Genomic DNA, 12,901 nt, shown 5'->3' on the forward strand with positions numbered 1-12,901 from the left:
GGTGACCACGGGATAATCTAAACACGCAAGAACACAGGTAAGGCTCATTGCAGCATAGACAGGTGACCACGGGATAATCTAAACATGCAAGAACACAGGTAAGGCTCACTGCAGCAGAGACAGGTGACCGCGGAATAATCTAAACACGCATAAGCACAGGTAAGGCTCACGACAAGACAGATAGGTGACTGCGAAATAACCTCAGCTAACTACTAACAGAATTCCAAGGTAAAAGTTACCTTCTTACAAAAACAAAACAAAAAACCCTGCTTTATCAAAACCACTTATATTCTCCTACCCTTGAGAATTATATAGAAGGGAAATAGCTAGGAGATGGGCCCAATAAAAAAGAAACATAGGCCAAGGCCAGGAGAGAGAAGAAAGGCGATTTAAGGCCCTTAAAAGGACATGGTCAACCCCCCCAGGCCTAAAATGTCCTGTTTGAATTAACATAGTGGTTTAATTAAAAACTAAGTAGAGAATTCTGCTTAATTTGATTCTCAATTCGAGCTCTGCATCCGCCATGGCCAGTGGCCAATTTCCGCATCTCGGCACAATATGCAAGGGGCTGCTTTAAAATCAACTGCCCAGGGGAATCAATGGGAGTTTGGTGGGGCCATGTGCCATTCAGGGGTTCCGCCAGACTTTGACGCAGTAAAACAGCACCAGGAGGGAGGCCAAAGGGAAAAAAAGGAAATTTCACTTAACCATATTACAAGTTTGTCATTACTCAAATTATTGTGCTGAATCTACCCATTACGGTGCTTTCTAAAGCTCTCCTCAAGGTCGCCTTGGAAGTAGATGTGTCAAATGTAACCAATGAAAAGCGCTTTAAAGGGACCCATATCAAAATGTCTGCAGCCCACCCCCTTCATCAGAGCAGTGGAGTTCCTCACTGTGGTACAGCCTATGGCAACACCACCTGTGGAAAGCACTGGAGATGCTATCAAACACCGTTCAGAATCTGTGCAGTAGACACAAGTGGTCGTATATAACGGGCTGGCACAGTGCTGCAAGCCCACAGACGCCTAACACATCAGACTGAAACAGACAATGCTGATACTAACCCCCGAAACTTCCCTGTGGCTGGAAAAGGTAAACACTGTGAATGACACGCCATGATTACTCAGACTTTAAAGCTCTCTAAACATTCCTAATAAGGTCTAGATGCACATTCTTTTTAAATTTTACTGAAATGTATTTGATTTACAATGTTGTTAATTTCTGCTGTATACCAAAGTGACTCAGTTATACATATATGTATTCTTTTTCAAATTCCTCTCCTTAGGTTTATCACAGAATATTGGATATGGCTGGAGGGACTCTTAGGCAGTTTTGATTCTGCTTCAGTACGTGCCATTTCAAAATGGGGAAAATAATGTGGAATCATAAAATTGTCTAAGAATACGTGAATAATTAAGAGCTGACTGCTGTGTTTCTTTGCTTCCCAAATATCTATGCATGTAACACTGATGTTTCCTAGAGTACTCAACAGTCAAATGCACGAAGCTCTAAGATAGTGACACAACACCTAACATTTACGGAGTTCAATCCCGGGTTACGTGTTTCATGCGGACAGCCACTTCTCATCCAGTCTTCCAGATGGAACGGCGGGGGAACTACCGTTACTAGACCCACTCCACAGAAAGAAAACCTGAGGTGCAGATGATGCCGCCAGCCCAGGCAGCCGCACACTAGGGACAGACTCTCCCCCACAGTCCTGCAGCCTCTCCTCCACAGCCCCGCCGCCAGCACTAAGAGAACCATTCTGTCTCTTCTCCTCCAAGCCGCAACCCCACCTCCCTCCTTCCTTCAGCAGCATTTATTAAAGACCACACACTTTAACTTGATCTCTGTAGCTCCCATTCGTCCCCCAGCTACCAGAGTCTCATAAACAGGAGCCATCCTGAGCCCTGCACCACCCCCTTCAAATCCTGGCTGTGTCTGGGGATTAACAGGACGGGTCAGGCCCACTGCACCCTGCAATCGCTGGGCACACTAGCCCCTTGGAGACTGTGCACTGTAGCTAGTGGCTGGAGGGGCTTGAAGAGACATGCTCAGAGATGCACCCAGAAAAGGCATTCTTTCACTCATGTACAAAGAGACTAGAAGCAAAAAATTGGAAGGAAGAACTGCTGTGTAACTGTAGGTGCAAAATCTCTCTACTTACCTTCTTATACCTCTCCTCAAGCCGTCTCCCCTCTGACCTCAGTGGACAAGGGGGAACAGAACAATAACTTCTCACTGGGTTTTTGCATCAGCTGTTTTTAATTCTAGAGATGGTGCTACCTCTGCTCCGACAGTCCCTTTTCCAGCTGGTTAGTTCACAGGAAGGGAGGACACTGGTCTGGATGCAAGAGGTCTGTCCAGACTGCACACTGTTTTTAAAATAATCTATTTACCTAATAACCAGATTTTTACATAAAGCATAACCTAGGGAGCATACCTTTAATCTCCAAATATGAAAATACATTTATAACACTGAGCTTTACGTAGTTTCTGAACTTGATAAGATACCTCATGAGACAGACGGGGGGTGGGGGGCACTCTGCATGTGTGAAGTAAGCACAGACAAGGCCGTTTTAGTGGCTCTGTTTGAGAGCTGGGGCGTGACTGATCGGGCGGTAGCGTCCCCACAGAGCACTCTGCACGTGCTCTGCTCTGTTCCCCTTCCCCAGGGTGCATGCTGACACTCTGACGCATGCATTTACCTCTATGCGTGCTTAAACAGAACAGCAGATGCAGAAGTCTCGTTGGCCACCCTGTGCCGACTCCCCGGTGTCTGCAGCATAAAACCCAGGCTACGTGGCAGAGGACGCGGGCCTTGGGGTGTGGTCCTGGAGTGCCGTCTCCGTTCTTCACTCGGAGCTAAGCATTGGCCACTCCCTAGTTCAGGCAGCGTCTCAGCCTTTGCTCAAGCCTGGATGCTCACCTGCAAGTCTCAGCTCATGGGCATTATCACTCCTCCCTGAAGTCTTCCCAATTCTCTAGGCAAACCAAGACATCCCTCCCAGAGCAGCCTGCTGTATCAAAGTTCCTCCAGCATCTCTGACGTCTCCCTGTGTGAGTCCCTCGAAGGCAAGAACACCTGTCTTTTCGTTTCTGTCCCCAGCAAGCTCCTCTAACAGCACAGGAATTACTGCTCAGTAAGGGCCTAGTAAAGCTCTGCCGAGTGAACAACTGACGTCACAAGGCTCCCGCGCTCTACAGGACGTGCTTTCTCGAGCGTCTCCGACGGCCTCGTTTCTTCTCCTCCGATGACCTCTTTCTTCTCCGTGACCATATTCCTTCCTTTCGACCCCTCTCTGACGTTCTGTTCCTCGTTCCAGTCTCCCAGAGCTCCATCTTTCGGTTTCCAGACCACACCCGCTCTGTGCACTGCCACCTGCCACACCCCTGCAGCACACCCCTGCCCCCTCGCAGCACGCCTCTGGCCCTCCGCCCCGGGCCCTGGCCGGCCGCTGCCCAGCAGGCAGTCTGCCGGCGGTGCCCGCGCTCCCCAGTGCTGGCCTGTGAAAATCTGCAGACTCTAGGAGGGCAAGAAGCAAGCCGTGGGTCTCAGTGTGGGTTCTGCAGTGGCGGATATGAGGCTCTTAGACAATTTAGTGACATTGATGCCCGTGGATATAAAAGGAGGCTTTGAACTAAATCCCTTTTCACAACAAAACGTTCTATAATTCTTCAAGAAATTGTTTTTTATTTTTTAATTGTTATGTTTTTTATTTGTTTAAACTGAAACTATACAAGTTGTTCCCATTACATGGATGACTTAAATAATTTAGATATATCATTATAAAAAACAAATCAAATATATAAAAGCCAATGTTCTCAATCCAGGTTTGACCACCATACACAACCACCCACTCTGGTCTCAGTAGATTCACCAAATATGAAAGCAACCATATACCACAGTATGAATATGAATAACTCTAACTAAAGTTAAAAAGGTGTAATGTGTCTGTAAACTGTAACAATTCGTCAAGTTTTAAAAGTCACTCAAAAAGTATTAACTACTGAAATCCTTCTATTATATTCCAAGCTTTCACAGCAAAGAGCTCCACAAGCTGTAAATGGAAACGTTGTTCCCTTCACTTTAAAATGTCCTACTATCCAAGGACAGAGGGAGTGATTCCCGCTTACAAGGTCTGGATTAACTGTCTAAGGTGCTCTGGCCGTCTGCTCTCTGCCCACTTCTCAGCCTGCCACACTCATCTCGCAGTAAGTCACGGATCCTGGGAACCTGACAATCCAGGGCAGCCTGGTAACATGCCGCCCTCCTGCAGACACTGGGTGTGAGACCACTTCTACATCAAGATACAGCTTAAGATTTTTAGAATTTCATGTCATGCTTTACACTAAATGACAGTACCGAGGAAGAGAATAATAGCTGTTTTATCAGGCTTACTCATTCTGCAAAAGAACACTCCACCAACTCCGCACATACTATAGAAAGCATTCAAAGGTCAAACGATGACTTCCTTCCTGGGGACAATTTTATTAACTCAATGTGTAACATTATTAACATTATTGTAAAAGCATTATTAATATTAAGAAGGCATTGCTATTATTAAATATTTTACATTTCAGTAAAAGTTGCTTAAGCCTACTATTTCTAGTTCAACAATGAATGACATTTACTTCTTCATTTAAGAAATTTAATTCTAAAACATCATTTACTTACCTTTTTCAGACCAGCAAAACCTTCTGATTCCAGAAAGAAAAAGGCAAAGGGCATCAACACAAATAAACAAAGATTGGAAAAGAGAGAAGCAAGGTTCCACAAACCTATGAGGATAACAATAAAGGAAAGATGAGTTAGATATTGACAACCTTGTCAAAGAAAACTGCTGTGCTAAATTGTGCTATCAGTCAAAGCTCTGTACTTTTTAACAGTAAAAACTAAACATAAACTTAATAGAGAGGCCTAACAAAGGACCTAAACTTAGCAATCAGAATAATATTTTCACATTTCTGTAAAATCTTTATAACTCTGCAACTTGTACTACTGGGAAAAGTCAACATAGAAACTACGGATTTTTCCTCATGCTCTAAAATAAATCCACTCATATGACATGTGCCGCAATCCAAAGACACAGCCTCTTCAGACATATTGGCACCTGAATATTTAAATGAGAGCCAGCAGCATGTACTGAGCACTTAATAAACGCCAGATACTCCACTAACCATTTTACATGTATTATCTTGTTCAATTTAAGCCTCATAAAACCCTAAAAGTAATAATTAGCATTTATTGAGCCCTCATGTGCCAAGCACTGTTCTAAATGATTTACAGATATTATACAAACTCATTTAGTCTTCACAGCAATCCCCCAACATGACAGAGGCTGGTTATATAAAACCCGCCAAGCCTGCAGAGCCTGCGAGGAGCTACACTAATTCCTGGGATTTTTAAAAACAACCGCATCAGAGAAGTTTAGCAAGCAACTCCAACTGGGAAAGAAAACTTGAGAGGCAAGCGAGTTCACATCACCTTTTCCCTTTCTGGCACATTCTACACTCATAAAATCACAATAAAAAGCAATTGAGATGATAGTAAGAGTTGATTTTTAAAAATACAGAACTTTAGGTATCTCGGGATATTTGGACCAGCAGCTCACTTTTTATAGGTAATACACCCAACTTTAAAACTGATGGCTATAATCTTCATTAAAATTTATACAATCAAAGATAAAAATTATGCTAAACATAAATTCAACACCCTACATACACTTAAAATTCAATGCTTTTGAAAACGGGCAACTGACGTTCTTCCGAGACCCTTACATGGCACTGTCCCAGGCACTGGAGATGCAGCAAGGGAGGAAACACACCCCGCTGCCCTCGGGGACCTTCCATTTCAGACACAGGGAGATACTCATTGAGCTCTCAGGGAGCCAAGGCAGACAGCCCCCAACTGCCCTGGTTACAGACCCACACACACGTTTCGTAACACCCTAAACCCTTTTTGGAACAGCATGGAATGTAAACAGAAAGAATGGCTGCAGCACTCGTACAGGTTACCTAGAGAGATGTACCTCCTTTAGTAAACATGGTGATATAATTAAAAATCAGTTTGCTGTTTCTTATTCAAAAATCTAGATAGGTTGAATGACTTTACAGTATATATTCATCTTAGCAGGAAACAATGTTTTACAAAGTGTCTTCAAAAACAATGTCTCATATCTTTCAAAGGGAAAAACTTTAATTTGTACTTGTAAAAATAAAAATTGTTCTAAAATACTTAACCACTTTTCAGTCTTAAAAAAAAATAAAGGTGCTAAAAATCTTAATCTTCTTCTTCAGAGGGGTTATAGTTACAGCCAATTGTATTGTGTTAATAACCAGGAAAGACACATTAGGATGGTGACCAAATGGACACACAAGACTTCCAGACAGACCTGGGTTCGAGCCCCTGCACTTCATGCGACAAGCCTTCTAAGTCACAGGTTCGTCACCTACACGAGGCTGAGGATCATGTCTGTAGGTGATGCTGAGAATTCAGTGAAATAATGCATGGACAACCAGCACATCTGTCACAAAATAAGCACTTAATGACTTTTTCCTTTTAATAACCATCACATCCCCAGAGGCTACTAACACACGGTGCTAATTAGCTCCCGTACCAAGCTACCGGACTCTCCGAGCACCCATGTTCACTTGGTAAAAAAGCACGACATATATAAAAAGCAAAAATATTAATCTGTAGAAATTTTGCTGAGTTATTATTGATATAGTGTGTACAATTTATTGACAATTTATGACTTCACTGACATAAAGTGTACAATGTCATAAACTTTGACAGTTTCGTCACCGTAACCAAGACGACAAACGCAACCGTCACTCCCAGCTTCCTTACCATTTTATCATCTCTGCCTCCTGCACTCTCTACCCTACTCCACACTCCAGGAGTCAGATTTTGCACTTTACAAAAAGCTACATTTTTTATAAAAACCTAAAGTTTTCCATACATGGTACATGCAGCACATGCTCTTGTTTCTGTCTGGCTTTTGTCACCTGGCACACGTCTGTTGAGACTTTTTCAAGCTGCAGCACATCGGCAGCCTGCCCCTTTCTATCAGGTTGCATTCAGTTAACCACACTTCACCCATGTCCCTGCAAACTATCTGGGCTGTGGCTCTCACAACTAAAGTTGTAGTTTATACAACACAACTTTATACATAAACTTGAGTTTTATACACTCAAGTACAAGTCAGCATATGGACACAAGTCATCATATGGACACAAGCTTTCATATCTTTTGGGTAAATACATGAGTGTGCAATGTCTGGGTCATAAAGTAGGTGTGTTTCTTAACATTTAAAGAAACTGCCAAAATGTTTTCCAAAGTGGGTATACAATTTCACATACCCACCAGCAGAGTTGAAGTCTCATCCACATTTTGACAAAAAAAGGGTCTTTTCAGCCTCAGTTGTTCTCACAGGAGCACACTGGTATCTCATCACTGCTTTAATTTGCATTGCCCCCATGAATAATAACGTCAAATCTTTTCATGAACTTATCTGCCATCCATTTACAACTTCTTTGCTAAATGTCTCTCCAAATGTGCTGCCCACTGTTTCACTGGGTTATACTTAGTGAGTCTGGAAGCTCTTTATACACTCTGATTACAAGTCTTTTATAAGGCACATGATTTCCAGATACCTTCTCCCACTCTGTGAATTATCTTTTCATCTTCTTAACACCATCTTTCAAAGAACAAGATTTCCTAATGTTGACAAAGTGCAATTTATCAATGTTTTCTTAACAGATCATGCTTTAGCTATCTTGCCCAAGAAACTACAGTCTAACCCAATGGCAAAGACTCTCCTATATTTCCTTCTGCAAGTGTTACAGTTTACATTTAAGTCTATGATTCTTTTGCATTACTTTCTGCATATGGTGCCAGATATGGACTGAAGTTCATTTTTAAACCTATGACTGACTATCCAATTGCTCCAGTACCATTTATTGAAAACAGCCTCTTCTGCCAAACTGCCTTTACATCTTTGTTAAAAATAAATTTACAATATGTTTGGGTGTATTCCTGGACTCTGTATTCCATTTAGTTAGCCTATCTGTCCATCTCTGTGTTGATGCATGTGATTTTTGAGCCCCCCAAAATAAAGTCTGACACTGTTTCCACTGTTTCCCCATCTATTTCCCATGAAGTGATGGGACCAGATGCCACGATCTTCGTTTTCTGAATGTTGAGCTTTAGGCCAACATTTTCACTCTCCTCTTTCACTTTCATCAAGAGGCTCTTTAGTTCCTCTTCACTTTCTGCCATAAGGGTGGTGTCATCTGCATATCTGAGGTTATTGATATTTCTCCCAGCAGTCTTGATTCCAGCTTGTGTTTCTTCCAGCCCAGCGTTTCTCATGATGTACTCTGTATAGAAGTTAAATAAGCAGGGTGACAATATACAGCCTTGACGTACTCCTTTTCCTATTGGAAACCAGTCTGTTGTTTCATGTCCAGTTCTAACTGTTGCTTCTTGACCTGCATACAGGTTTCTCAAGAGGCAGGTCAGGTGGTCTGGTATTCCCATCTCTTTCAGAATTTTCCACAGTTTATTGTGATCCACAGAGTCCAAGTCTTTGGCATAGTCAATAAAGCAGAAATAGATGTTTTTCTGGAACTCTCTTGCTTCTTCAATGATCCAGCGGATGTTGGCAATTTGATCTCTGGTTCCTCTGCCTTTTCTAAAACCAGCTTGAACATCTGGAAGTTCACGGTTCATGTACTGCTGAAGCCTGGCTCGGAGAATTTTGAGCGTTACTTTACTAGCGCGTGAGACGAATGCAATTGTGCGGTAGTTTGAGCATTCTTTGGCATTGCCTTTCTTTGGGACTGGAATGAAAACTGACCATTTCCAGTCAGAGAGCATCTTTTATGACTTCAAGTATTGAAATTTGTTTAATGGCACAGAATATAGCTTTCTTGGTTCACATTCCCAGAGTACTTGAAAAGAATGTGTATTCCACGACTGTTGGGCAGTGTTCCATAAGTACAACTTAGGCCAAGATAGTTAATTTTATTCAGGCCTTCTATATCCTTAATTCTTCCTGGCTACTTGTTCCATAAATTATTGAAAAAGTAACTGTGACTATTAATCCTTTCTTAAGTTTTTGCTTCATGTGTTTAATAGTGAAAGTCGCTCAGTCGTGTCTTGACTCTTTGCAACCCCGTGCACTGCAGCCCACCAGGCTCCTCTGCCCATGGGATTCTCCAGGCCAAAATACTAGAGTAGGTAGCCACTCCCTTCTCCAGGGGATCTTCCCAACCCAGGGATGGAACCCTCCCACATTGCAGGCAGATTCTTTACCATCTGAGCCAACAGGGAAGCCCATGCATTTAATAGCTATGTAGTAAACAGGCATTTTTTCAGTAGATAAGTTTATTACTATGTTCTTTTAATGAATGAACCCCTTCATCATTATGAAATGATCTTTATGCCTATTAACATTTTTACCTTTCTCTGATAATAATATACTAATTATTTCATCTTCCTTTTCCTTAGAATTAGTATAGTGAATCTTTTTTCTCCTATTGCTGTTAACCAGTGTGTGTGTGTTTACATTTAAAGCAGGTTCTTATAGGCAGCATATATTTGTGTTTTCCTTTTTATTCAACTTAATGTCTCTGCCTTTTAATCGGAATGTTTAGGCCACTGGCGTTTGCTGGCATGAGCAGGTTTGGGTGTGTCCGTCTGCTGCTGGTTTTGTTTCTGTCCCACTGCCTTGTCCTCCCTTCGCCTTCTTTTTCTGTGACCCTTTGGATTAACTATCGCTGCGATCCCATTCTATTTCTTCTGCTTGCTTATTGACTGTATCTCTTCTTTGAGATACTTTAGGGTTGTTTGGGGTTTAGCATATACACCTTTAAATCATCACGATCTGCCTGCAAGAGGTACAGTGACACTTCACAGACAGCATTTAGGATGCTTACAGTCTACCTCCACTTCTTTCCTCCCGCCCTTGTGCTACTGGTGGCATGCGCTTTTACTTACACGTTATAAAACTCACAACATATCGTTACTGTTTTTTATTTAAACAGACAATTCTTTTCATAAGACTTACATGATAAAAACTCTTTTATATTTACCCAAAAATTAGCCCCCTCTCGTGTTCTTCATTCTGTTTTATAGGTCCAGATATCTGTCTTCTTCCGCCCTGCCTCTGCTTGGAGGGCGTCCCTTATGTTTGGTAGTATATGTCTGCAGTGAACTTTCACCTTTTGTATATCTGAGACTGTCTTTATTTTGACTCTGTTGGGAAAAATATCTTCACTGGATATAAAACCAGGTTGGCAGGGCTTTCTTCTTTCAGTGCTTTGAAGATGTTGCTACTCTGTCATCTGTCTTGCATTTTTTCCCACGAGAGATATGCTGTAATTCTCATCACTGTTCCTCTGTATTTTATATCTTTTTCTCTGATTTCTCCTTATCACTTGTTTTGACCAATCTGATGATGTATCTTGACAGATCTTTTGTAACTGGGACAAGTTGCGCTTTTGGATAAGAGGGTTTGCAGTTTTCATCTAGTCTTGAAATTTTTCTGCCATTAGTTTTTCAAATATTTTTCTTAACCCTCTCTCCTTCAGGAACATCAATTATATCACTGATGCCCTGGTTTTTCAGTCATTTTTGTCCTGTTTCTCTTTTAGACAGTGTTCTATTGCTGTGTCTTAGAACCTACTGATCTCTTCCACAACATCTAATCTGCTTGTATCCCATCCAGTGCCTTTCATGTCAGATATTACAGTTTCATCTCTAGCAGTTTATTTGGTTGTTTTTTACATCTTTCATGTCTCAATATGTTCAGTCTTTCCTCCAGTCCCTGGAACAAATGAAACAGTCACAAGAAACGTTTCAGTGTTCTTATTTACTAATTTCGAGTCTGTGTCAATTCCAAGTTCTGGCTTTTCTCTTCATTATGGGTTGTATTTTCCTGCTTTGTACTCAGCCGTAGGCTCATGGGAGGCAGAGCAAATCCCCAAAGACATTCACGCCTTAATCCCTGGAGTTGTTATCCAGTATTATTAGTGAATATGCTACGCGGTATGTTCGTTTTTAGGGCTTCTGTAACAAAGTCCCACAGACTGGACAGCTTCAAACAACGAGAATTTATCCTCCCACCGTTGGGGAGGCTAGAAGTCCAAAATCAAGGCGTCAGAAGGACCACACTCCCTGCAGAGGCTCTAGGAAGACTCCTCCCTTAGAGGCGGCACAACCCTGGCCTCGTAGACACATTGCTCCAGCCTTTGCCTTTGTCTTTGCATTCTTCCCATTGTGCAAGTCTCTGTTTTACCTTCTTGTAAGGACACTAGTTATTGGACTAGGGCCCACCCCAATTCATCGTGGCCTTAATTTCCTAACTATATCAGCAAGGGTATTACTTCCAAATAAGGTTATGTTCTGAAGTTCTAAGCATTTGTGAACTTGGGGGAAACACTTTCAACCTAATATACATGGACACAAGAATGCTGCAGACACAATTAAGGCTGTGGACTTTAATAAAGAGAGACACGGAAACCCTCTTGGATAGGCCAGGTGGGTACAACCTAACCAAAGGAGTGCTTAAAAGCAGAGAACTTTCTCTCAGAGAAGTCAGAAATGCAGCAGAAGGGTAAGTCAGGGAAGAACTTGACACAACTCTGCTGGGGATTGGGGGGTGGGGGCTGTCACACGAAAGCCTGAGAAAGAGGCAGGTAACCTGTAGGGCAGATGCGCGCCTCGCGAACAGCTAGCCGGGAAACGGGGGCTCAGGCCCACAGCTACAGAGAACCAAGCTGAGCCACAGTGTGAATGAACCTGGAAGCAAACTCTTTCCCAGAGCCTCCAATAAATATGCTGTCGGGAGAACCTGCACTTCAGCTCATGAGATCCTAAGGGCTCATGAGATCAAGAGGGCCGTTTCTGGTCTGCCAAAAAGAGAACATCTGTTTCACACGATTTTCTTAAGGGCCACGTTTAAGGTGAGAATATGATAGCCTGTTAATTCTATCCATCTCAGGAAAACAAAATGCTTAGCTGAGCTTCTGACCAGTTTGGAAAACACTAAAACAGAACACTTTTGAACATCCAAGCCTAAAGATACCAGTATGTCTTTCAAATACAGAAAGTCTTTAACCACCCGGACTTCAGTAAAATGCTGAACGGACTCTGTGCACTTAGCTCACAACAAGAGACTCACACGGCTCATGGTTTAAGGCCTTCCCAGGCCTGGCAGCAGATGTCTAAGTGAGGGGCGCTTTATGTCTGACCAGCCTGGGCTTGCACCCACCAGCTATACAAGACCTACAAAAGGGACTTGAACTCTGCCGTCCCAGTTCATGTATAAACTGGGCTAAACGTAACTCCCAGCGCACTCGTGAACAGCAGGAAAGAAATCACAGGCCAAAATGCTAAGTTATCATCAGTGCCTTTCCCCGCCCCGACTCAACATAATGCACATGGTTCAAAATCCTGAAAATTCCAAAGTACATCAGCAATTAGGCCAGACAGGTGGTGCCAGTGGTTAAAAAAAAAAAATCTGCCAATGCAGGAGACACAGAGATTCAAGTTCAATCCCTGGGTGGGGAAGATCCCCTGGAGGAGGGCAGGCAACCCACTCCAGGATTCTTGCCTGGAGAATCCCATGGACAGGGGAATCTGGCAGGCCACAGTCCATGGGGTCGCAGCTCCAATCCTTTCCTTAAAGAACAATTCTCAATTACGCCAAAAAAAGCTTACACAACAATACTCTGTATTCTAATATGGCATTAAAAATACATGGAAACAACAATGACCAAAAAAAAGGCTCAGAAAATAAACTGCAAAGAAATATACCAAACTATTGACAATGTGAACACAGCAGAATTATGGATGACTTTTTCTTGCCACTGGCCTACACGTTCTAAG

At 42.5% G+C, this 12,901-nt stretch overlaps 1 protein-coding gene across 3 annotated transcripts in view; it reads right to left on the reverse strand.

The window, feature by feature from the left end:
* Window positions 1-12,901, reverse strand: part of LMBR1 (limb development membrane protein 1) — a 133,007-nt gene that overhangs the window by 82,268 nt on the left and 37,838 nt on the right. For 2 of the 3 annotated variants that reach the window (XM_040260208.1, XM_040260210.1), the window contains exon 5: window positions 4,682-4,785. The exons of the other annotated variant lie outside the window; for it this stretch is intronic. In XM_040260208.1, the coding sequence (XP_040116142.1) occupies window positions 4,682-4,785 (104 nt within the window). The remainder of the gene's footprint in view (window positions 1-4,681; window positions 4,786-12,901) is intronic. 3 annotated transcript variants of the gene reach the window in all.

Source organism: Oryx dammah, unplaced genomic scaffold, assembly GCF_014754425.2.
Source record: "Oryx dammah isolate SB20612 unplaced genomic scaffold, SCBI_Odam_1.1 HiC_scaffold_18, whole genome shotgun sequence".
Taxonomy (NCBI): Eukaryota; Metazoa; Chordata; class Mammalia; order Artiodactyla; family Bovidae; genus Oryx; species Oryx dammah.